Raw genomic sequence first — 24,849 nt, 5'->3', positions numbered from 1 at the left:
GGTTTCAAAAAAATGCAAAATAACGGTTCGGATATGAATTGAGTGTGTATTGTGGGTTAATTCATAGAAAGCATAGGGTTTTTTTTTTTGCAAAGTTGTGTGACCGACCGCCAGAAGCACTCCTTAGCTTATTATTAGGTATAGTAAATATGCTCGTGCTTCTCAACGGGTGAAAAATTATTATCCCTACATGGCCGCATCCTCCTACTAAATGGCCATGTTGTCCCAGACTCAAAAATCAGGCTAAGAAGATGTGGTGGAGATAAAAAGAGTCTTTGAAATTATGTGCCAAAAATAACATAAGGAGTTAGAAAAGGCAATTGAGACTTGAAGCGTTGCGATGGTATCATGGCCTAATTTCATAAAAGCATCTACGGTATTCTTTTTTGGTCCTATAAAAACAGCCTTCATACACTGCAAGGATCAAAGTTGTTGTCTTCAAGCTTAATGTTCCTCTAGTTTTATAGTACGTCTTCAATAAATGAACAAATTTGAATTAATTGGTCTCACTTATGAGCAACTGTTGTACCTGGTGATATTTATTAATAGATCGATTAAAAGCAAGCCGATCCAAGACAGTTGAACAACAAATTATGATGAATCAAAAAATCGAATCACTGCTTGGAAGTTAATTAAATGGAAAAAATTAAGAACAAACCAATACGAAAGAATAAACCTTTTTTGGACACCGTCTCGCGTAAACCTACTCATCAAGAGCTACCAACATCAGCATCTGAGGAGCCAACACCAGCATGCAGAGACCGGATTCCATAATCATATTTAATTAGGAGTCAATTACCCATAATCCGGCTTAATTAGCGGTGCAGGCCCAACGGCCCATGCAAGGTAGCACGAAAAGAAAAAGATAAACTACAGCCCAACACCGATGAAAGAAATAATTCCCGGATAAATTGGACGAGCTATCAGTAAAAAATATGCACAGGAACTTAATGGAGTTGGTTAGTGCAACAAGCCCCCACGTTGGTGGCCTCTGATCGAATCCTAGTGCCCATGCTTCTCTCTTTTTTTGTATTTCTATATCTTTAATTAAGACGCACGGCTGTAAAAATTAGTACCATCTTGCGTATATATATTTTAAATTAATAAACTGAAAGCATATAATCATGAAAAGAAGCGTATTGTGACAGTGAATCTACAAAGTCAATCCATGCTTTATTATTAGGAAAAAAAAGATATAAGGTTTGTTCACGTAGAGAAAAATAAATATTGGAAGAGCTTTATTTGGGACCTGCGAAAGCATCAATCCGTAATAATTTGAAAACTATTATTGAGGTGGGAGAGTTTTTTTAAGAATCTGCTGGATGGAGATGCCCAGCGCACCAGAAATTCTAGGATAAAGCGAACGACAAGGATAAATAGAATTAAAAAATAAAGTCGAGGGGATCGGCGGGCTGTGGCTGCCCACTGGAGGAGCACAGGTGTGTGTCGCTAGCGGCGGGTGCGTGTGCGCGTGCAGTCAGGGAAGAGGGGACGAGCGAGAGAGAAGAGGAGCCAACCTCCGCCGCCACGGCTTCCGCGTGCTAGGAAGACGAAGCAGAGCAGCAGCAGGGAGAGGGAGGCCGCGATGGAGGTGGGCTTCCTGGGACTGGGCATCATGGGCAAGGCAATGGCGGCCAACCTCCTCCGCCACGGCTTCCGCGTCACCGTCTGGAACCGGACCCTGTCCAAGGTACGCGACGCCCCCCGATTCGCCGATCCATCCGTCTGTGGCTTGGCAGATCGATCGATCGATCGATTCATATGCCATGCTCTGTCCCCTTTTGTTTTTATCCGATAATAATCTCGAGAACCTGTGGCGATTTTTGTTGGCAGTGCGACGAGCTCGTCGCGATGGGTGCCGCCGTCGGGGACACGCCGGCGTCCGTCGTCGCTAAGTGCAAGTACACCATCGCCATGCTCTCCGATCCCAGCGCCGCGCTATCCGTTAAGAGACGCCGGGAACCCTTTTGTTCTTACTCCAGCGTTGCAGGGTGCCGTTGTTGTCGCTGATATCCCCATTTCTTGCCTGTCGAATTCATCTAGGTTGTTTTCGACAAGGATGGCGTGCTCGAGCAAATCGGAGAGGGCAAGGGCTACGTGGATATGTCCACTGTTGATGCTGCAACTTCTTGCAAGATAAGCGAGGTATTCTTCTTGCTTATGGCTTTTGTAACAGTCAGAGTCAGGTGTCATTTCTGTTTGCCCCCGTGCACTGTCGTAAGTCCGATTCGCTGGGTATTGTTATCACATAGTACTAGAAAAGGGTGAGTCTGTGTTTTTTTGGTTTTCAATCCTGAGCTCCTGAATTGGGTGCTCAGAGGGTTAGGTTGATTAAGTTGCTGTGAACCCATTACTCGCCTTCTGCATCATTGATGGCATGTTCACAGGGTTAAGTTATGTTTCAGATAGTTGAGTTACATTTTGCATCTACTTGTCAATAAAGTTCGCCAGAGATGAAAATTCTGTAGCTGGACACAGGTAGGTCGACATATTAAAAGAGGAAACTGAGGAGTCACATAATAGGCATATCAATTATACTAAATAGGAGGCGAGGGAGGGTGATTTATATTTGGAATGATAACAAACAGCAATATAATGAGGATGTGGATTCTAACTAGTCTGATCATACCCATGAGGCGAGTAGCATGTGGACTGCATGCTCCTGTGGTTGCAGCCGCAGCTGCTGGTTCCTGGATGTTGAGACTGGAACAGAACTCGGTGAACACTAGCACTGTGAATCCGTTGGTGAACATGTCAGCATGCTTAGCATTAGTCAATATAGCCACCTTTTTCGAGTAGAATACAAACATCAACCTCAATGTGCTTGATCCGTTGGTGCTTCACTGAGTTGACGAACAATTATTCTATGTTGGTTTTGTCTCAGTAAACAATGTACAATATGCGAGTCGATGATGTAGCTCCTGCAGCAGCTGGCATAACCAACATGTTTCAGCGACATCGTGAGTTGTGGCATGATACTTGGCTTACACAATAGACTGGGACTCGTGACGTTCTTATTTGGAAGACCAAGAAATGATATCATCGCCCAAGCATACGCAGAATCGATGTGTTGAGCAGCAGGCTTAAGGAGTAGGACAGCGAACCCAATCGGCATAGGCATAAGTGAGAAGAGATGTAGGAGACGATGGAATAATGAAGCACAAATAGATGAATTCCCAAATAGTGAAGCATAAGTGAGAAGAGATGTAGGAGACGATGCATTCCTAGATCAATAGTGGGCCTGATATAACGAATCGTACGCTCTCATAATATATGGTGAGGAACAAATAGATGAATACAAATCACATATTGCATTTGCCTAAATTTGTGTTTCTAGCAAATGCTAAATCTTAGTCCTTATTTGTTGACAGTATCAACCTAATATATTTCTAGCATATCTATGAGTTTATTCCCTTCTTCTCCAATTATCATGGTTTTCTTTCTGCCCTTTTTATTTCATCAATTTTGAGACACCCCCCCCCCCCAAGTTTTGTCATCGCAATGACTAGATTGGTTACTTTCTTTGGCTGGGCATCGTTATCACACACTAGAAAAGGGTGAGGTTGTGTTCTTTTGGTTCTCAATCCCGAGTTCCTGAATTGGGTGCTAGTCTCAAGTCGATTGATTAAGCTGTTGTGAACCCATTACTCACCTTTTGCGTCATTGATGCCCATGTTCAGAGGGTTAGGTTATGTTCAGATAGTTGGGTTACATTTTATTGTATCTACTTGTGAATAGAGTTCGCCAGAGTATAAGTAGCTGGCCACAGGTAGAATATGCTGGACTAAAAGAATATCCCCAATGTTTTGTGTGGACGTATTTAAAGAGGAAACTGAATCACATAATAGGCGTATATCAATTATATCAATGCTAGATTGGCTACTTTCATTAGTAAAATCATTAGTGTTTAGTGCAATGAACTTTCCTTGATAAAATGTTTTGCAGGCGGTTAAACAAAAGGGCGGAGCTTTTGTTGAAGCTCCAGTTTCAGGGAGCAAGAAGCCAGCTGAAGATGGCCAATTGGTCATTCTTGCTGCAGGCGACAAGGTAATTCACTCTGTTGTGATGATCACTTGCAAGCGTTATTGCAAACCAAATTGTGCTTTAAACAAAGATTTTTCCTAGAAACATTTTCCGCCATATCTCCAGCTCACTTCTTTCGATTGATTGCTTCTGGTGATTTTGGTATAATGATCATAATATTTTCCTTGTTATGTAAAGCATGGAAACTCATTTTCTTGTAGCAAAAAACAGTGAAACTCTTGGCAATATTCAACCCTTGTAGTGCCCGTAATAATTTCTTGCCTATGTGTGCCTGGTGCCTGCTTGGTTATACAAATACTCCCCCCCCCCCCCCCCCCCCCCTTTTCTTTTCTGCCAAGTGCTAACATAATAGTATAGCAGTGTCAGTGACTCTTTGTAGGTAGTTTTGAAGTACTTGCCAGAAAACAGAAGAGCTATTAAAGTTAGTAGGGTGGAGATATCAATCACCATAAAACTACAAAGTGCTAGGAGATATGGTATAGATATAGTATTTAGTACATCAAACATTGAGTGTGGATTCAAAATTGATACTTAATCTGGGTAATTTCACCAATTTGCGTCCTAGTGATTCTTTTAACCGTTAGGGTGTAAATTGGTAGTGCTATATCTAATCTACCACGCATAATACAATTAAACTCCCCCTAAGATTCCATGTTTGCTTAATTGGATCCACTCCTTGAATGTTTCAGGCACTATATGATGATATGGTCCCTGCATTTGATGTACTTGGGAAGAAGTCATTCTTTCTGGGGGAGATGGGAAATGGAGCAAAGATGAAACTGGTGGTCAACATGATCATGGGAAGGTGACTATCTTTGTACACATCGGCAAAACATTCAAGTGTAGTAAGGCCCTGTTTGGTTCCAAATATGTCACCAACTTATAAGTCGAAAAGTGAAAAAAGTGACTTATTTTGCCAAACAGACCCAACTTATAAGTCACCCCAACTTATAAGTCATAAGTTGCTCCACCCCAACTTAAAACTTATAAGTCACCTCCTTTTGCATGGGTCCCACCACCTTTACATAAAAAAACAAGATGGGAAGGTGTGCTCAGGTGACTTATAAGTCAGATGACAACCAAACAGGCGTGACTTATAAGTCACTGGTTTTAAGTCACCTGACTTATAAGTCAGGTGACTTATTGGAACCAAACAGGCCCTAACTGCAAGCAGCATTGCATTTTCACATCGTATATTAACCGGTCTCTATAATACTATTATATCCAGGGTATCTGAAACGTCAGTATGCAGAATACCACTGAGAAGCTTGACCGCTGATACTTTCGTAAACTGATCTGTTAGTAGTTCAGTGCAGTAGATATGGTTACTGTTTTACCCTGTGAATTCGCACCTCAGTCTATGCAGAATGGCAAATCAACTGATAATCTTTATATTCATAGCCAGCAAGCTTAGTACGGATCTGAAACCTGCTCCATTGCGGGTTTTGTAGCTTTCTCGTCTAAATGAGCTTTTAATTTTTGCTACGTTTGTTCAACATCCAGAAATCTATGAGCTCTTTTATTTGCTGCCACATCATCTACTCTGCCTTTCGGGGACGTAAATCCGTCGACTGCAATAATGCATGACATTTTTATTTTGCTGCAGTATGATGAATGCTTTTTCTGAGGGACTCTGTTTGGCTGACAAAAGTGGGTTGAGCCCCCAGACGCTTCTTGATGTCCTGGTACTGTGCTTGGTTATGCAACACCCCTGCTGTTACTTCCTTTACTACCAAATCAAACAACCATGGTTATGTTTTGACCTGCAGGATCTCGGTGCAATCGCAAATCCGATGTTCAAGATGAAAGGGCCTTCAATGCTGCAGGGCAGCTACAATCCAGCATTTCCCCTCAAACATCAGCAGAAGGATATGAGGTTGGCTCTGTCGTTGGGAGATGAAAATGCCGTGTCCATGCCAGTGGCAGCTGCTTCCAATGAGGTATGCCCCTCTCCCCTCCTACCTTCAAAACATTACAACAAAGCTAATAAACATGCAACTCGGCACTGGATCTCAGGCATTCAAGAAAGCAAGAAGCTTGGGACTTGGCGACCTGGATTTTTCTGCAGTGCACGAGGTGCTGAAAGGCACAGGTGGTCAGGCTAAAGCGTGATCGGGGGCTGAATGTTTAAAACCACATGCCATTGGGCATATATGCAGACATTCTTGTAGTTTGTCCAACCCATGTGGCTTACCATCGTACTATTGATATGTACATTCAACAGTTGATGCCGGATTGTGCTGTACGATGTATTTTTTGAAACAAGGCAAAAGATTTGCCATTTTCATTGATTAAGGGAGAAGGTTTAAGACAAATGGCCGCAAAGCGGGAGACAAATATCTACTCTCGCGGCATTACAATACTCAAGTGGGTGGCACCGGCAATAGCCCAAAGATGGGCCTCCTCTTTTATCTTCGCGATGAGCATCATCGTCGTAGTGGCGGTGTTACGGAAAACCCTTCCATTACGCTCTTTCCAAATCTCCCAAGACATGAGCATGAACAGGGAGGCGATAGCCTTTCTCTGATCTCCACGCTCAACCACATTTTTAATCCACCATTCTTGAACCGAAACCTCATTTCGCCAGTTCCTCACCACATCACCATGTATACCGAGCCATGCTGCAACCTTGATCCAGACACGCTGGGAGAACCTGCATTGGAAGAGAAGGTGTGCTGCGGTTTCCTGGACTTGCTTGCAAAGCGGGCAGAGGTTGCAGTTCGGCCATCCACGACGGTGCAATCGATCGGCTGTCCAAACTCTGTTTTGAATTATCAACCAAGCAAAAAATTTGCATTTCGGAGGGGCCCAACCCTTCCAAACAGCAGCAGGCATGATGCTTGTCGTCTGTCCCGCAAACTGCGCCATATAGGCGGTCGACGCCGAGTATTCTCCATGAGACGTGAACTTCCATAGGATAGTATCATGCGCATCATTGTCGAGAGTAACAGAGGATAGCTTTTCCCATAGCAAGGCGAACTCCTGGATATGCTCCATGGTGAGCCCATGATGGGTATCAATCTGACTAACCCAATAATTGTTGAGGAGAGCTTTTTGGACCGAGGTAGATTTCTTTTTGGAGAGGTCAAATACCTTTGGGGCAATATCTTTGGGTCTCATGCCGTTGAGCCAAGATGATTCCCAGAACTTCGCCTTACATCCGTTTCCAACACTAACCATGGTGGCTGCCGCAAACAGGTCTCTATCATTATCATTGCACGGTGTTCCCGTCCCAGCCCAAGTCTTGGGGGGGTCAGCCCACTCATACCAAAGCCATCGCAGTCGAAGGGCAATAGCAAACTTCTCAAGGTTGAGGATGCCCAAACCACCGAAGATCTTGGGCTTGCAGACAAGTTCCCAGTTGACCTTACATTTTCCACCGGTCATTTTATCGCAACCCGCCCAAAGGTAGGCACGCCGCAAGCTGTCAATCTTCTTCCTCACTTCCACCGGAAATTCCAGGGGCGTAATATGATATATAGCAATGGCAGTAAGCACTGCCTTGACCAAGACGACACGACCTGGCGTGGCCACATGTTTGGCAACCCAAGGTGGTAGTTTCCCCGCAACTTTATCCTCTAAGAACTGAAAGTGAATCCTCTTAAGCCTTGAAACCGAAAGGGGAAGCCCCAAATATCTCATAGGGAAGGTGGAGTGAACCGCTGGGAAGGCTTGCAGGACGTCATCAAGGTCAATGTTATCGCATCGAATGGGCGCAACTACACTTTTGGCACAATTAGTGACCAATCCTGTAACATCACCAAAGGATGCAAGAGTTGAAGCCAGGAACTGAATGTCATTTTTTATTGGGGCAATGAAAATGGCAGCGTCGTCAGCATAAAGTGATGCACGGATGGGTCGACCTCTGAGCGGTTGAAGATGACCTTGAGAAGTCGCCTTGGTAAGGATGTGGTGCAACGGGTCAATGGCAAGCACAAATAGCAATGGGGAGAGAGGGTCCCCTTGACGAAGGCCCCGACCATGCCGAATTGGGTCACCGGCAATACCATTGAGCAACACACGCGAAGATGCCGAGGAAAGAAGGGCGGAGATCCAATCTCTGAAGCGACTTGGGAAGCCATGGTGGCGCAGCAAATCCATCAAGTAATCCCAACGCACCGAATCAAAAGTCTTCTTTATGTCAAGCTTGAAAAGCAAAGTTGGTGTATTTGTGCGTTGGAAGCGCCTAGCCAAGTTGCGCACATACATAAAATTGTCATGGATACTTCTTTTCTTGATGAAAGCACTCTGTGCATTGGAGACTAGTTTGTGCATATGAGGAGTGAGCCGTGTGGCCATCATTTTTGCAATGATCTTGGCAATACCATGGATGAGACTAATTGGTCGAAAATTTGAGATGTCCTCTGCACCATCTTTCTTCGGAATGAGAGCTATGTTTGCCGAGTTCAGCCAATGCAAGTTGGAGACATGAAGGTTAGAGAAGTTGTTGATGACCTCCATGATTTCAGGTTGGACTATTTCCCAACACTCTTTGAAGAAGGCTCCGGTGAATCCGTCAGGGCCTGGGGCTTTATCACTAGGGAGGGCAAAGATTGCCGCCTTGACCTCCTCCAACGAGAAAGGCATCGCCAAGTCTGCGAGGTCAGAAACCGGAGCAGGGATGAATTCCCAGTTGAGGTCCATAGCACGGGGCACCCCTTTTTTGATGGCCTTCCTAAAGTGTTCTTGTGCAATCGTCTTCTTATCCTCGTGGTTTGTGACCCATCCATTGTTATGTTTCAACCGATGAATAATTTTTTTTCTTCTTCTGTGGTTGACGCGAAGGTGGAAGAAACGCGTGTTGGCATCACCCTCTTTAAGCAAAGTAACCCTGGAGCTTTGTCTCTTTCTAGTTCTCTCAAGAACGGCAAGGGCCACAATCTTTCTTTTGAGCTTCCTCCGAAGGTCCCTCTCCTCAAAGCTCAATGTTCTACTTTCTTGGGCCAAATCCAATCTAAGAATGATATCAAGGGCCATGTGAAGTTGGACCTTATGGTTTGAGAAGATCTTTTTCCTCCAAGTGCGAAGGCGTTGACTAACTCTTTTTAGCTTGTGAAAGAGGATTTGACATGGTTCAACATGGGGGACTCTCTCATTCCAAGCATCTTGGACAGTCTTCTTGAAGTTAGGCATCTTGATCCAAAAGTTTTCAAAGCGGAAGCATTTTGGCCGGGAGGGCCCCACATCACTAGCGAGGAGTAGAGGGCAGTGGCCGGACAATGAAGATGACAATGCATGGAGAAGGTGGGAGCCAAACTGAATGTCCCAATCTTCATTGCAAAAGAAGCTATCAAGTTTGCTCATGGTCGGGTTTGCTTGTTCATTGCTCCATGTGAATTTCCTATTCTGCAAGTGTATCTCCTTTAGCTCACAAGCATTGAGGGCGTTGCGGAAGCGAACAATACGGCTGCGATCGACATTTGTACGGTTCTTATCTCTGACCCGATAGACTTGGTTGAAGTCGCCGGTGACAATCCATCTCATGCCAGCAGGAGGTTTTTGTCCAACCATTTCATGGAAAAAGGCATCCTTCAAATTGCCTCTAGTAGGGCCATACACGGTTGTGATTTGGAAGGATGTGTTTGAGCCAATGATAGTCACCATTGCCGAGAGGAAGAAGTCCCCAAAGCTCACATTATCAATCTTTACTAGGTCTTCATTCCATAATAGAAGAATTCCTCCACGGGTGCCATTCGCGGGCCGCTCAGCGAAACTTTTCAGACGATGGCCGCCTAGGAAAGCAGCGATAAAAGGATCCACGGCTGCAAGCTTGGTTTCTTGAAGACATACAATGTTGCAAGAAGTGGAGGCGATGGTTTCATGTACAGTAGAACGACGGTCTGGGCAGTTCAATCCACGAACATTCCAATTCAAAATGCATAAGTTGTTATCTTCCATTAGAAACTAACAATACATCCATCATCGGTGCAGCAACATCATCATGTCGTCGCCGTGGCCTCCTCACTTCCCATGGCCTGTAGGTCTGGGGCTGTGTCGCCACCATGCTCAACTAGGGCGTCTTCGACAGCAGTGGCCAGGTCACAGTCAAGCTTGAACAGTGCACGCAAAGCCGCCACCGCAATGTTTGGCAGTTTACCATTGAACAATGCGACATACTTGTTGATGGCCTCCTCAGTCATCATTTCACCTTCCTCTATGATACCCAGCCTTTGGCAAAGCAGCTTCTCCACTAATTTTGCGATAGGCATCGATCGGTTCTTGGCCTGGAGCCGCGGGCTGCAGTGTCCCACTGTGAAACTGGAGATACCAACCAAGGTCTTCCTTCTTCTCATCGGTGACCTGGGCGGGGTTGATCTTGGCGTTGGCGATGGCAACAGGGCCTGCTGACAAGGCACAAAGATGGGGGTGCTTTGCTCTGGCTGGTCGGAGCAGTCCACCTGGGAGCTTTGAGGAGCAGAGGCGACCCCCGCTGGCAAACTTGGGATCGGAGAAATTCTGGACATGCGAAGCAAGCCAGAAGGGTGCGTCGGGGTGCAGCCATCTAGAAGAGGCGGCGATGGCTGCAACAGATTAGTCGTCCCATTGCGCGTTGGCGACCTCATTCTTCTGATAGGAGGCATCCTTGGCGGGGAGGAGGTGGCCATTCGCGGCACAAAGACTGGGGTGCACGTCAAGCTGTTGGTGGATGGAGTCGCGCCCGAAGAGGAGCCTGTAGTCGAGGAGGTTGCACGGCGCATGAGACGAGGCGGCGAGCAAGAAGGCCAGACCGGTGGCATGTTCGGCGCCAGCAATCCCAGGCCCGGGCTCACGTGATGCAGCCAATCAGGAGCAGTTGAGGAAGGGCGCAGCTCGATGATGTCCTGGAATGTAGTGCGAGGAGAAGGCGGTGATCTTTCGTTGCTCCTAGAGCCAGCCGACGAAGGTCTCAGCTCGATGATGTCTCGGTGAGTAGTGCGCGGAGAAGGCAATGGCGACCGACCACGAGTCTCAATGTTGTGCGGGCTGGTAGTGCTGTTTCTTCGGCGCGCGCTCCTCGTCGGCGTGTCAGCTGGGCGGTTTCGGGACCTCCTGCCTGAAGCCGGGATGACAGCGCCATCCGGAAGTCGTTGAACACAGCCTCTGTCGATTCGCCGGGCATCGAGTGTCGGGAGCTCCAGGCCACGGCGCATGTCGTAGTTGCCATCGCAGTCATCTCGGAGCCGATCGTAGCGAGAGCCTTGGCCTCGATTGTTGATACGCCTAGCAGGGGCGCTGGAGCGTTGGTTGCCCTCGCACCCGTCGTCCCAGCCACGGACATCATCCCAGCAGACCGGATCGCCATGGCCACCACACGGGCGGCATAGAATCCTTCCATCAGCTTCTGCCAGTGGGGGAGACGGAATCATTGCCGGCGGCGGGAAGCGTTCTTGCACTGGCTTCGGTGATTTGTTTGTGCACTGGCGTGCACGATGCCCACTCTGTCGACAAATCAGACATTTTTAGGGGTCACGACAGTCAATCTTGAGATGTCCCCGCTCCAGGCAGCGATGGCAGGTCCGACGGTGATGCTTCACAAAAATTCTGCCTGATGATGGAGGGGAAAAGGAAGGCGAGGACCTCTGTCTTGACTGATGCAGATTGGGAGACAGAGTTCTCCACCAATACGGTGGTTTAACCAGCTTCCAACCCTCCTCCGAGCTTGCATCCACACCCAACGGCTCGAAAGACATCGCACGAGGCGTCACAGGATTTGAAGGTATGGGCGTCCGCGCCGCGCCCTGACCGGCAGAGAAGGTAGCAGACCGCGCCGTCTTCAGGCATGACCTGGGGGCGCCATGGATGAGCTTAGCAGGAGCTGGATTCAGCAGGTCTTCAGCAGCAGCAAAGCAGACCTTCCGGGATGGACCCGGGCAACGAAAGCAGGAGCCGCGGGTGGATCTTCTGGGAGGGGATCCAGAACAAATGGCGAGCCTGGAGAGGTAGAGCACCCCGGCGGCAGCACTGGATCTGGCGTGGATCCAGCCAGCTGCGGGAAAAGCAAGAGAACGAGGTCCTCGTGAGCAAACCTTGGGCTGGAGAAACCAGGGGGCACGGCGGTGATGCAGGGGAGTGGCACGGCTGGAAGCAGAGCGGCCCAGCAGCGGCGGCGGCGGTGGCTGCGCGCACCAGCGCGGTGCGTCGCAGGAGAGTGGGCGGAGCCATGTTCGACAGAGTAAATTAGATTGGGCAGTAGCTCGAAATGATGTACGATGTAGCTGCAAGTTTCGAATTATCGGCTTGTACATGAATGAACCATTGGGGTTTGGGACTTGATTGCTGCCAGGAGTCAGGAGATGAACCCTCCAGACGGGAATAAAAGGGCCAGTTCTTCCTTGATTTTACGACAGCTTCTCTCAGAAGCTGCCCCTCCTCCTATGGCTCACAGCTCGTTTGGCACCCAGGTCCAATTTTCATGTTTGGCTGTCATGTGGATCTGTGAAATGAAATGAATGTCATATGTCGTTTGGCTGCTATTTTGGCACCCGTTGGTTGAAGGAGGGGGCAGAGAAGTGGGTACTTGCGCTGATGAAGTAGTCGATCTGCTCGTCCGCTGGTGGTCTTCGGTGACATGCCGTTGGGTGAGGTAAGGTTAGGGTTTGAGGGGGAGGGGAAGGGGGCTGCGGGAAATCCGGACGAATGCCAGGTCAAAGGGAGTGAATTCAGAAGTATGGACATGTCTGTAAGACAGGGGTTTGAGCCCCATCTGCCTTCTTCTCCAACGACCCTCTCCATCATTTGTCCGCTCCCCCCCCCCACCACCCCCACCTCTTTTTTATTGCCTTTTCCATTTTTTCAACCAAAATTGTTGAATACTACAAAGATATAGATTGAACATAGAAACAAATAGCTTAAATTTAAAAATACATAATTAAAACTTAAATATTTTTCTAAGTACATAGTTTAGACATAAAATTCAAAGAGTCACAAATATAATGTTTTCTATGATGTATCCACGAATGATCCAGAGGATCATTGAGTAATTGTTGATGCATTTCTCGATCCCAATTTGCCGGTGCATCTTCAGAAAATGTGCAACATGCTCAGCTTGTTGTTCTAGGAGGTGTACATGTTATTCAGACTTTTCAAAATCAACATTGCATATACCATCACCCTCATCCTCCAACATCATGCCATGCAAGATAAAATAGCAAGTCATCATCTTCCACAATGTCTCGGGATCCCACGTATTTGCACGTCCATAAAAAATATCCTAACAAGGTTAGAGCACTCAAAATGCCCTCTCCACATCCTTCCTAGCACCGCAACAAAGTGAGTTTCTTTGTTATGTCGGGGCTCAGAGATAGTCTTCACAATCGCAGCCCATTGAGCATAGATATCATTGGCAAGATAGTACCCTATGGTGTAGTTGTGCCCATTGATGATGTATTTTCACTCCTAAGCCTGCCCACCACAAAGTATTTTAAACAAAGAAGATCGCTAAAGCACGCTGATGTCGTTGTGAGACCTCGGCATGTCAAAGAAAGGGTGCCAAATTCACAAGTCTTCTAATGTCACTGCTTCCAGTATCATGGTGGGATATTTGGTATGACCTTGGTATTGCACATGCAAACCTACCATGCAGATAGTTTTTCCACCGCCAGTGTATGCAATCTACAGAACCAAACATACCAGGAAAGCCCCTTACTTCTCGAAGTGCCAAAAGCTTTTTTGTATTCTCATCATTTAATTCTCTCAAGTACTCCGGTCCAAACACCTCCACCACCGTGGTGGCAAATCTGACCACTGATTCAATACATGTGCACTCTATCATACGGACATACCCATCAACGACATCTGTAGCTATGCCATATGCAAGAATCCTCATAGCAGAAACACATTTTTGGAGAGGAGGGCATATAATCACTCCAGTGCAATCATTCTCCATCGTGAAGTAACTATCATTTTCTTTCACAGCCTCCACCATGTGCAAGAACACATGCTTGCGCATCCGGCAGCAACGCCGAAAGAAAGCCCTTGCATGATATATGGGGTTGGATTTGAAATAGTCGTTGTAGAGATCAACATGGCCCTTTGTCTTATTCCACGTAACGCTTATCCTCCCCATCGTCAAACCCTTGAAGTTGAGAACATGCCCTCTCTTCCTTCTCCATTTCTTTTGAGGATGCTCATCATCATCAACATCAACAACTTGTAGTCATCATCAACTATGTCTGATGACAATGAATCATAAAACTCATATGTAAATAAACTCATCATTTGAGCCAATTGGGTGTCCCTATAAATTTGCAACAAAAAGTGCCAAAATCTATTCGAACATTTGGTCAAACACTTGGTGTGTCACGTGTATGCTGGCGCCGGCCGGCCGGACCAGGACATATAAGGGTGGCGTCTGGGGCATCGATCATGTCAGGGAACATGCTTCTGGTGGGGTCGGGACCAAGGACATCGAGCAAGTTTTTCCTGGGAATGTTGATTTCGTGAGATTGGGTGGGGCCGGTATGTCGGGTCCAATATGGCGGACATGTCCGAACAGGGTTGGGAACGGTCCGGCCGTGCAAACAAATAGAGGATGTTTGAAAAGGCCATTTGGGCCAATGTTTTTTGTCTAGATAGTGTCTGGCTGGACATATGAGAGGGGTTTGGGAACTGCTGTTGAAGATGCCCTAATCAAGAGAGTTTTTCTTATGTACTCCCTCCGTTTCTAGATATTTGTCTTTCTAAAGATTTCAACAAGTGACTACACACGAAGCAAAATGAGTGAATCTACACTCTAAAATATGTCTATATACATCCATATATGATAGTCCATTTAAAATCTCTAAAAAGACAAATATTTAGAAACGGAGGGAGTATATATGTCACTGGTGTTAGCCGTTTAATATTTTATCCTGGTTCTGCCCACCCAACGTCAATGGGGAAGCCATCATGACGTAGAGAAATGAAAATCTACCACGACCTAGTATTAACAAAAAATGCTTCCTCCGTAAAATAATATAAAGATGTTTAGATCACTAAATTTTAGTACTTCCTCTGTCTCCAAATATAAGTCTTTTTAAAGATTTCAACAAGTGACTACATACGAAACAAAATAAATGAATCTATATTTTAAAATATATCTACATACATCCTTATATTGTAGTCCATTTAAAATGTTTAAAAGACTTATACTCCCTCCGTTCCTAAATATAAGTATTTGTAAAGATTTCATTAAAAACCACATACGGATGTATATAGATACATTTTAAGTGTAGATTCATCCATTTTGCTCCGTATGTAGTTCACCTAGTGGAATCTCTACAAAAACTTATGGAGGGAGTATTTAGGAACGGAGGGAGTATTAGTTTACAAGGGAGTATGTAATTATTTGGAAACTAACACAACAAGATTGGACATTCGCCAACTACTCGCCTTGCTAGATCAGCCCCCGTGCACATGTTTTCTGACCATTGTATTCTCGTGGAAAGCGATCTAAGCCATGAAGACCTGGGTTTGTGGAGCAGGTTTTTTTGTTACTTTCCCTTCACCATTTGCGTCATGTTAGTGCTGGACGTTTTCATAACGTGGGGTGTACAAGATCCAACAGCCGTGCTTCTTTTTTCTTCGTTCAGCTTTTTTCCTCCTTCAACCGTTTACTCCTCTCACAAAATCGACTTATCCAAATTGCAAATTCAGTCAACCTACATATAGCTATTGTGGCTGTAAAAAGATTGCTTCAATGCCTGGTGGTTTTCAAACGCTTGACTTTAACAAACATGATCCTTTTGTACACGATGAGACCAAGACATAACAACAATCTTTTTCTTCTGTATACGATGAGACCAAGACATAACGACAATTAATCAACGCTATAGAGAACTCACATAACTCCCAAACCATTGATCACGCTCTCCATAAAACGAACAAACAGCCAAGCCGGCCGATCAGAGCTTAGCGTGGTCGTGGCACTCCTGGCCTCGGATGTCCATGCTCGGGAATCCGACGACGACGTGGCAGTCGGAGTAGGCCACCACGCTGAGCTTGAACACGCCGAAGATGGCCACCCTCCCCTGGATCCTCGCGCTCGCGTCCAGCGGCAGCGTCCCGGCCTCGATGTCCTTGATCAGCTGCGCCATGTCCTTGGTGAAGCTGGCGGTGAGCACCGTCATGTCCAGCTGCACGGTCTCGTCCCCCCTGCCAGGGATGCGGCCGGGGTCGACCTGGGCGTCCCCGACGTGGGTGCCCCGGTACCAGAGCTCGGCGGCGCCGGAGGCGTAGGAGAAGGAGAACCGGTTGGGGTTGTGCACGGCCGCGGTGAGCTGCACCGTGAAGTTGGGCTGGGCGAGGCTGGGGACGGGGCCGACGAAGCGGGCGGAGAGCACGCGCGTGCTGGGGTCGCGCACGCGGAGCACGGTGAGGAAGAGGACCAGGAGGGTCACGCCCAGCAGCAGGAGCACGCCGAGGGTGACCAGGGCGCAGATGCAACGGCAGCGGCGGCGGCGTCTGCGCAGGCGGAGGTCGTCGTCGTCCAGGGGCTTGGCATCGGGGGAGGGCGCGGTGTGGATCGGGAGGCTGCACGCCTGGGGCTGGGAGGCCATTGTGAACGTCCGAGCCCTGCAAGAGACGATGGAATTGAAGGGGCTAATGATCTACTCCAGTTGGCGGTGCAAAGTGAGCGAGGGCGGGACAAACTATAACATGCAGATGCTGATATAATAAAATAAATGATTGGACTTGTTTGACGGTGGATGGTGTCCGTGAAGCCAGTGACATCCCCGTTGGACCAGCTAGCAGTGTGGTGCCGTCGCCGTGTATCTCTTGGCTGCTTTACGTTGTTCACTTGGTTATTGTCATTCATAAACTAGGCAACAACCAGTAATATACTTCCTCCGTCCGCAAATACTTATCAGAAGAAATAAATAAAAATGAATGTATCTAGAACTAAAATATATTTAGATACATCCATTTTTTCGACGAGTATTTTCAGACGGAGGGTACTATTCATCACCCAGGGTACGGAATAAGTTATTTTTCACCCGAGGTAATCTTATGTTCGTTTCCTAAATAAATTATGTTTAGAATATAAATAGTTACATGCATATTGATTCAATATGTAAAAGTTGGTATAAAAAATTAAAAATATAGGTTATAAACCAGAAAATCACATTTATGTATGTTTTACACTATATTTTTTACAATTGTGATTTTATGTAACATAAAATATTTTTTACGGCAAGTACATATTTTCTTACGTTCTCTTTTTATGTATGAAATAAGACAAAATTTACGAAACGTATAAATACGGTGCATTGATGTCAAAATAGAGAGGGGGTGAAGAATAACTATTCATCATCCAGGATGACGAATAGCGCAACCCTATATATATATATATATATATATATATATGTCCACCTATTTGTATTTATTGATTTGAATAGAATTAAAGCAAACATTAATTGGTGGAGAGAGAATGGCAGAATAAAAAGGAAACAAATATATTATGTACGCACAATGTGACTCGTCAGCTTGTGGATTTTTTCTAGGCACAGATGATTAAATGTATACATAAAAGTTGATACCATTCTAAGATATTAATGACAAAATATTTTTATTATCTATATCAACAAATTCTGCGCCGACCCCAAATAATATAAATATACCCATGGTATATATACCTACTAATGAAATTATGTACATACACGGGTATGTATATATCCAATGATTTATTCTAGGTGTTAGGTATTAAAGAAATTATATACGGCGAATATGTACATACGCGGGTATGCGTATACCGACCAAAGAAATTATGTACATATGCGGGTATGCATATACCCTAACGAAATTATGTACATACGCCGGTATGCATATACCAACTAACAAATTTTTGTATATATGCGTGTGCCTTGAAAAAAGGTACATGTACGGGTATGTGTATGTGTATACCCAATTAGATGGTGGGTATGTGTATACCTACTGCGAAAGTTACGTAACATACATGTGTATTTTACATACGTAGTGATTTATTCTACGAATCAATAAGTGGTATATAAGGAGGTAATAAATATTGATTTTTATTCACTATGGTATTTTAATCACCTTCCTTTTCTATGATGTGATATGCATGCATGGAACAGTTAAAGAATTAAAGCTTGTCAAATTAACTAGTAATTAAATCATTTACATTGGTTTCCAAATCTGTCGCTAAACACGATCTAACGATGGATAGGCAAGGTGCCCAGGCACCTAGGTGTCCCAAACTGGTATATATATGAATGTATCTATAACTAAAATACGTCTAGATACATCTATTTCTCCGACGAGTATTTCCGGATGGAGGGAGTATATATATATATATATATATATATATATATATATATATATATTTGTATCTATATCTGTATCTATATCTATATATCTGTGTTTCTCTGTTTTTCTTAATCCGTTCATCCATATTATATTTTTGATTTTCTAAGATCTTCTACTATCCGAAATGGTGCTATTATTTGGCAAACGTAGCTGTTGGTCGAGGCGAATTATTGGCACATATGTTCTGGCCCGTTTAAGTTTCTGGGGGTTCCCGGGCCTGCTTGGGCCGGGATTTCTACAATAATTGAAAAAAATAGTACGTTTGTGGGGGATCGAACTAAACGATCAGAGCACCATCGTGCGAGGGACGCAGCAGCCGAGCTAGCTATTGCGCTGAATAGGGATGAAAATGGAGCGGAATCTTTCCGCTTTTCCAGAGGAAAAATAAAAATTGAAAAGGAAAATGGAAGTGGAAACGAAAATGAAAACAAAATGTTTTTTCTTGTGGAACAGGTGGAACTTTCCGTTTTGAATGTGAGCACATGGTATTTTGTAGCTCAAAAAACACACTATTAGGCCCTACACAGAATGAGCAGAATGGTCCAGATGGCCCAACTTCTACAATACTACTATGTAAGCATAAGCACTTGTCTCAAAAAAAAACAGAGCATGAGCACACTAGCAGAATCCCTAATTGAGCACGCCCCGTCGCTGACATATCCTTTTATATAGCCATGATATATCTGGAAATTCCATTCGGCTCCCGGGAGCACGTGCTCCTGAGCCCAAAAATAACCTTTGAAATGTCAAAAAAATCAAGACAATTTTTCATGTTTTCTTAGTCACATCCAAATGCTACCTGTAAAATTTGCGGCAAAAAGATTAAGCATTTTGGCCTGTGCAAAAAGAAAAATAAATTGAGCACCAAATATTACCCCCAAATGTCACCCCAAATTTGGTTTTATTTGACAAAACACTGCTGCTCCGTTTCACATGAAAATTGTCAAGCATGGTTGCGGCACTAACACGACCATCCACAAAAAAAATTTAGATTTTTCTGAAAACATTTACTATTTTTTTCGCGTTAGTGTTCACCCAGGAGAATGTGCTCGTGGGAACCAAAACGCCCCTCCTATACCATAATATTTACTAATCATCTTATCAATCAAAATACTTTGTTGGTTTCCTTATTTTTCTGTCTATGGTTCAAGTGGCCTTTTGTTCGATGAACACCCCGCTTCCGTCTTCGTGTTCGTTTTATATTCGCCCCACTTTTGTTTCTGATAGTATTTGATTTCGTATTTGTTTTTAAGGTTTCTGTATTCGTTTTTGTTTCTATAAAAAAATATAAAAACAAATGTGGCAGTACCCAGTTCCATCCGTTTTCACTTTGTTTTTATCCATAGCGCTGAAAACGTTTTTCCATTACGGTGGATGGTGCCGCACGGTCACGGACATGAAGCCAATGACATCCCCGTTGGACCAGCTAGTAGCGTGGCGCCGTGTATGAGTGTATCTCTCGGCTGCTTATTGTTCACTTCATAAACTAGCTAGGCAACAATGTACGTTGTAAGTATAAATATTACAACATGGCGTACTGAGTACATGATACGTGCGGTTACTTTATTAGGTTTTTTGCATTTCATGGTTTTGGTCGCTCGATCGGCGCCCCCTTAAACGTATATAAATGAGCTCAAATGTGATCGTCTGAGTGAATCGAAGTATAAAAATCGTATGTATGAGCAAATAGCAGGTCTGAAGAGAGTAGGCCGGCACTCCATGCTTGCCCCTTCCGCACGTTCTGTTCGATGTCCTTGATGTTTTTGTCCCTGTCATACATCCAATGTGAGGTACTAGCTCATGTTTGCATGGCTCATGTTGCAAAACAGGCTGTGGTGCAACGACAGACTTCAACGCCGCGGCTAAAAAAAACGAGTACTTCTGCCAGTTATGCACTCAAAATCTTGAATCCTCGAAGCATCTAGTTTGGAAGTGCCCAATGGCAAAGAGAGTCTGGGAATCGATCAGCTCTTGGACGGGCTACGCCTCTCTGGCCCCAGATGCGAGATGGCAAGATATTCGACACTCCTCCATTGCGCTGGCCGCCCTGGACAGGTCCGCACCAACATGTCGAAAGGGCACCAACACGCTTCTGCTGCTTGTATGCTGGGAAATATGGCAGGAACGGAACAACGCCACCTTCAGGAAAAGCATCCCAAGTGTCTCCATCATCAGGAGGGTTACGGACTGCATCGAGCTATGGCGAGCCGCGGGCGCAACCTGTATTGAGAGCCCTGTAGAGGTTTAGAGAATTGATGCAATTCACGATATATTGATCGGGTGCATATGCACGTATATATATAGGTACAAGGGTAGCCACGTCCTCAACTATACAAGGGAGGAGGACGACTTGTGGTACAAGAAATATACATGCAATATACATATCTCAACACCCCCCCACCCCCGCGCAGTCGAAGCATCGGGACGACCGACGCAGAGACTGGAGCGAAAATCCTCGAAAGACGCCGTAGGCAACCCTTTGGTCATGATGTCCGCAAACTGTTGGGAAGTAGGGACATGGAGAATCCGGATGTGTCCAAGAGCCACCTGTCCCCCCCACAAAATGGATATCAAGCTCAATATGTTTGGTGCGGCGGTGATGAACTGGGTTGGCGGAGAGGTAAACAGCGGAGACGTTGTCGCAGTAAACAATGGTGGCCTTGGCGACAGGACAAGAGACCTCAAGAAGAAGCTGACGAAGCCAGGAGCACTCTGCAACAACATTAGCCACTGCTCGATACTCTGCTTCAGCACTGGAGCGAGAAACAGTGGGTTGTCGCTTAGACGACCAAGAGATCAACGACGGTCCAAGGTAAACACAATAGCCCAAAGTGGAACGTCTCGTGTCAGGGCAGCCGACCCAGTCAGCATCCGAGTAAGCAGTGATGTCCATGGCCGGAGAGGCATGAAGAGACAAACCGAAGTCCAGGGTGCCACGGATGTAACAGAGGACTCGCTTGACCGCAGTCCAATGAGCATCACAAGGAGCATGCATGTGTAAGCAGACTTGCTGAATGGCATACTGAAGCTCCGGTCGTGTCAGGCTGAGATACTGAAGGGCGCCCATAATAGACCGATAAAACGAAGCATCCGGAGCAGGTGAGCCGTCGGTGGCAGAGAGCTTGGCCTTAGTGTCGACAGGAGTAGACGCGGGTTTGCAATTAAGCATCCCAGCACGATCAAGAAGCTCATGAGCATACTTCCGCTGATGAAGAAAGAAGCCATCCGCACGTCGAACAACCTCGATGCCGAGGAAATAGTGCAGAGGACCAAGGTCCTTAATGGCAAACTCAGCGCGAAGACGATCGGTAAGCTGTCGAAGAAGAGCACTAGAGCAAGTTGTCATGATGATGTCGTCGACATAAAGTAGTAAGTAGGTGGTAGCATCCCCGTGTTGGTAAATGAACAACGAAGCATCGGAGCGAGCGGAGCGTAAGCCGAGATGATGAAGAAATGCTGCAATGCGCTGGTAGCAAGCGCGGGGAGCCTGCTTGAGCCAGTACAAGGAGCGAGAAAGCAGGCAAACATGCTCCGGACAAGTGTCGTCGACGAACCTCGTAGGCTGCTGGCAATAGACCTGCTCCTCAAGATGGCCATGGAGGAAAGCGTTGGAGATGTCCATCTGGTGCACCGGCCAGGCACGAGATACCGCGAGCTGAAGAACAGTGTGAATCGTCCCGCGCTTGACAACCGGTGCGAATGTATCCGTGAAGTCAACGCCAGCGCGCTGTCGAAAGCCTCGGACCACCCAACGGGCTTTATAGCGGTCGAGGGTGCCGTCGGGGTGAAACTTGTGCTTGAACACCCACTTCCCGGTAATGATGTTGGCGTGCCGGGGGCGGGGAACAAGCTGCCAAGTCGCATTGCGCTGTAGAGCCTCAAATTCCTCCTTCATTGTTGCATACCAAAGCGGGCCGCGAAGAGCCATACGAGCGGAGGTAGGAAGAGGCGACAGGGGCACCGTAGATGCCGGGCAAGCATACTCATCAGCGGAGTAAAGGAGACTCGGCCGATGAACACCCATGCGTGCACGAGTGATAGGATCGGCGGGTGCTCTTGATAACCCATAATTATAGGGGATCGCAACAGTTTTCGATAAATAAGAGTGTCGAACCCAACGAGGAGCTAAAGGTAGAACAAATATTCCCTAAAGTTGTATCGACCACCAATACAACTCTACGTACGCTTGACGTTCGCTTTACCTAGAACGAGTATGAAACTAGAAGTACTTTGTAGGTGTTGTTGGATAGGTTTGCAAGATAATAAAGAGCAAGTAAATAAAAAGTAGGGGCTGTTTAGATAAGGAAACAACAAAGTAAATATAGCGAGTGTGGAAAAGTGGTGGTACGAGTGGCGAAATTGCCCCTAAGCAATTGACTGCTTTACTAGACCGATAGCAAGTATTATGTGGGAGAGGCCACTGCTAGCATGTCATCCCTTACTTGGAATTCTATGCACTTATGATTGGAACTATTAGCAAGCATCTGCAACTACTAATGTTCATTAAGGTAAAACCCAACCATAGCATTAAGATATATTGGTCCCCCTTCAATCTCGTATGCATCAATTTCTATGCTAGGTTGAAGCTTCTGTCACTCTTGCCCTCCAATACATAGTCCTATCAACATACAACTAACCCTAGGGTGTGATCCATGCACGCAATAATATGATGGGCACCAAAGGACAGCAACATAACCACAAGAAAATTAAATCAATCATAGCAATTCATCAACCACCGATAGGACAACGAAAATCTACTCAGACATCATAGGATGGCAACACATCATTGGATAATAATATGAAGCATAAAGCACCATGTTCAAGTAGAGGGTACAGCGGGTTGCGGGAGAGTGGACCACTGTAGATAGAGGGGGGAAGGTGATGGAGATGTTGGTGAAGATGGCGGAGGTGTTGGTGTAGATCGCGGTGATGATGATGGCCCCCGGTGGCACTCCGGTGCCACCGGAAGCGAGGGGGAGAGAGCCCCCCTCCTTCTTCTTCTTCCTTGACCTCCTCCCTAGATGGGAGAAGGGTTTCCCCTCTGGTCCATGACCTCCATGGCACGGGAGGGGCGAGAGCCCCTCTGAGATTGGATCTGTCTTTCTGTCTCTCTCTGTTTCTGCGTTCTATTCTGGCTCTGTTTCACCGTTTCGTATATATATATGGAGATTCGTAACTCCGATTGGCCTGAAACCTTCGCCGTGATTTTTTTCCGAATATTAGCTTTCTTGCGGCAAAAGAAGAGCGTCAACCGCCTTACGGTGGGCTCACGAGGGTAGGGGCATGCCCTAAGGGGGGGGGGCGCCCCCCTGCCTCGTGACCACCTCAGGCACTGGTTCGCGTTGATTTTCCTTCCGAATTTTCCATATTTTTCAAAAATAATCTCCGTCCGTTTTTATCCCGTTTGCACTCCGTTTGATATGGATATTCTGCGAAACCAAAAACATGCAACAGACAGGAACTGGCACTTTGCACTAGATCAATATGTTAGTCCCAAAAATAATATAAAAAGTTGCCAAGAAGTATATGAAAGTTGAATAATATTGGCATATGGAACAATCAAAAATTATAGATACGACGGAGACGTATCAGCATCCCCAAGCTTAATTCCTGCTCGTCCTCGAGTAGGTAACTGATAAAAAAGATAATTTTTGATGTGGAATGCTACCTAGCATAATCTTGTTCATATGTCTAATCATGGCATGAATATTAAGACACGAGTGATTCAAAGCAATAGTCTATCATTTGACATAAAAACAATAATACTTCAAGCCTACTAATAAAGCAATCATGTATTTTCAAAATAACATGGCCAAAGAAAGTTATCCCTACAAAATCATATAGTCTGGCTATGCTCCATCTTCTCCACACAAAATATTCACATCATGCATAACCCCGATGACAAGCCAAGCAATTGTTTCATACTTTTGACGTTCTCAAACCTTTTCAACTTTCACGCAATACATGAGCGTGAGCCATGGACATAGCACTATAGGTGGAATAGAATGGTGGTTGTGGAGAAGACAAAAAGGAGAAGATAGTCTCACATCAACTAGGCGTATCAACGGGCTATGGAGATGCCCATCAATAGATATCAATGTGAGTGAGTAGGGATTGCCATGCAACAGATGCACTTGAGCTATAAGTGTATGAAAGCTCTAACTGAAACTAAGTGGGTGTGCATCCAACTTGCTTGCTCATGAAGACCTCGGGCATTTGAGGAAGCCCATCATCGGAATATGAAAATTCCCACTAGTATATGAAAGTGATAACTTAAGAGACTCTCTATATGAAGAACATGGTGCTACTTTGAAGCACAAGTGTGGAAAAAGGATAGTAGCACGGCCCCTTCTCTCTTTTTCTCTCATTTTTCTATTTTTTGGTGGGCTTCTTTGGCCTTTTTTTATTTGCGCTTCTTTGGCCTCTTTTTTTATTTGGGGTTCTTTGGCCTCTTTTATTTTTTTTAAAGTTCGGAGTCTCATCCCGAATTATGGGGGAATCATAGTCTCCATCATCCTTTCC

The 24,849-nt window shown here is 45.6% G+C and overlaps 2 protein-coding genes across 2 annotated transcripts; one reads left to right on the top strand and one right to left on the bottom strand.

Moving 5' to 3' along the window:
- The first annotated feature begins 1,392 nt into the window (after positions 1-1,392).
- LOC125516309 (glyoxylate/succinic semialdehyde reductase 1) lies at positions 1,393-6,359 on the top strand. Its single transcript, XM_048681794.1, has 8 exons — positions 1,393-1,690; positions 1,834-1,944; positions 2,044-2,145; positions 3,946-4,047; positions 4,734-4,849; positions 5,651-5,729; positions 5,814-5,984; positions 6,061-6,359. The coding sequence occupies exons 1-8, from the start codon at positions 1,586-1,588 to the stop codon at positions 6,154-6,156; spliced, it is 882 nt and encodes a 293-aa protein (XP_048537751.1). The 5' UTR covers positions 1,393-1,585; the 3' UTR covers positions 6,157-6,359.
- Positions 6,360-15,769: 9,410 nt separating this feature from the next.
- Positions 15,770-16,661, bottom strand: LOC125514043. Its single transcript, XM_048679289.1, has one exon. It carries the CDS (start codon positions 16,557-16,559, stop codon positions 15,906-15,908), a length of 654 nt encoding a protein of 217 aa, XP_048535246.1. The 5' UTR covers positions 16,560-16,661; the 3' UTR covers positions 15,770-15,905.
- Positions 16,662-24,849: the final 8,188 nt, after the last annotated feature.

This window comes from Triticum urartu, chromosome 6, assembly GCF_003073215.2.
Source record: "Triticum urartu cultivar G1812 chromosome 6, Tu2.1, whole genome shotgun sequence".
Lineage (NCBI taxonomy): Eukaryota > Viridiplantae > Streptophyta > Magnoliopsida > Poales > Poaceae > Triticum > Triticum urartu.
The sequence above is the reverse complement of the archived record's forward strand: the minus strand, read 5'-3'. Positions and strand labels throughout refer to the sequence as shown.

What these genes read in the sequence shown, in the direction of transcription:
- LOC125514043 (XM_048679289.1), bottom strand. Translation starts at nt 16,559, where the DNA reads ATGGCCTCCCAGCCCCAGGCGTGCAGCCTCCCGATCCACACCGCGCCC.
- LOC125516309 (XM_048681794.1), top strand. Translation starts at nt 1,586, where the DNA reads ATGGAGGTGGGCTTCCTGGGACTGGGCATCATGGGCAAGGCAATGGCG. An exon ending in ATCCCAGCGCCGCGCTATCC is followed by an intron (nt 1,945 to 2,043) that starts GTTAAGAGACGC and finishes GAATTCATCTAG; the next exon opens with GTTGTTTTCGACAAGGATGG. An exon ending in AGACGCTTCTTGATGTCCTG is followed by an intron (nt 5,730 to 5,813) that starts GTACTGTGCTTG and finishes TTTGACCTGCAG; the next exon opens with GATCTCGGTGCAATCGCAAA.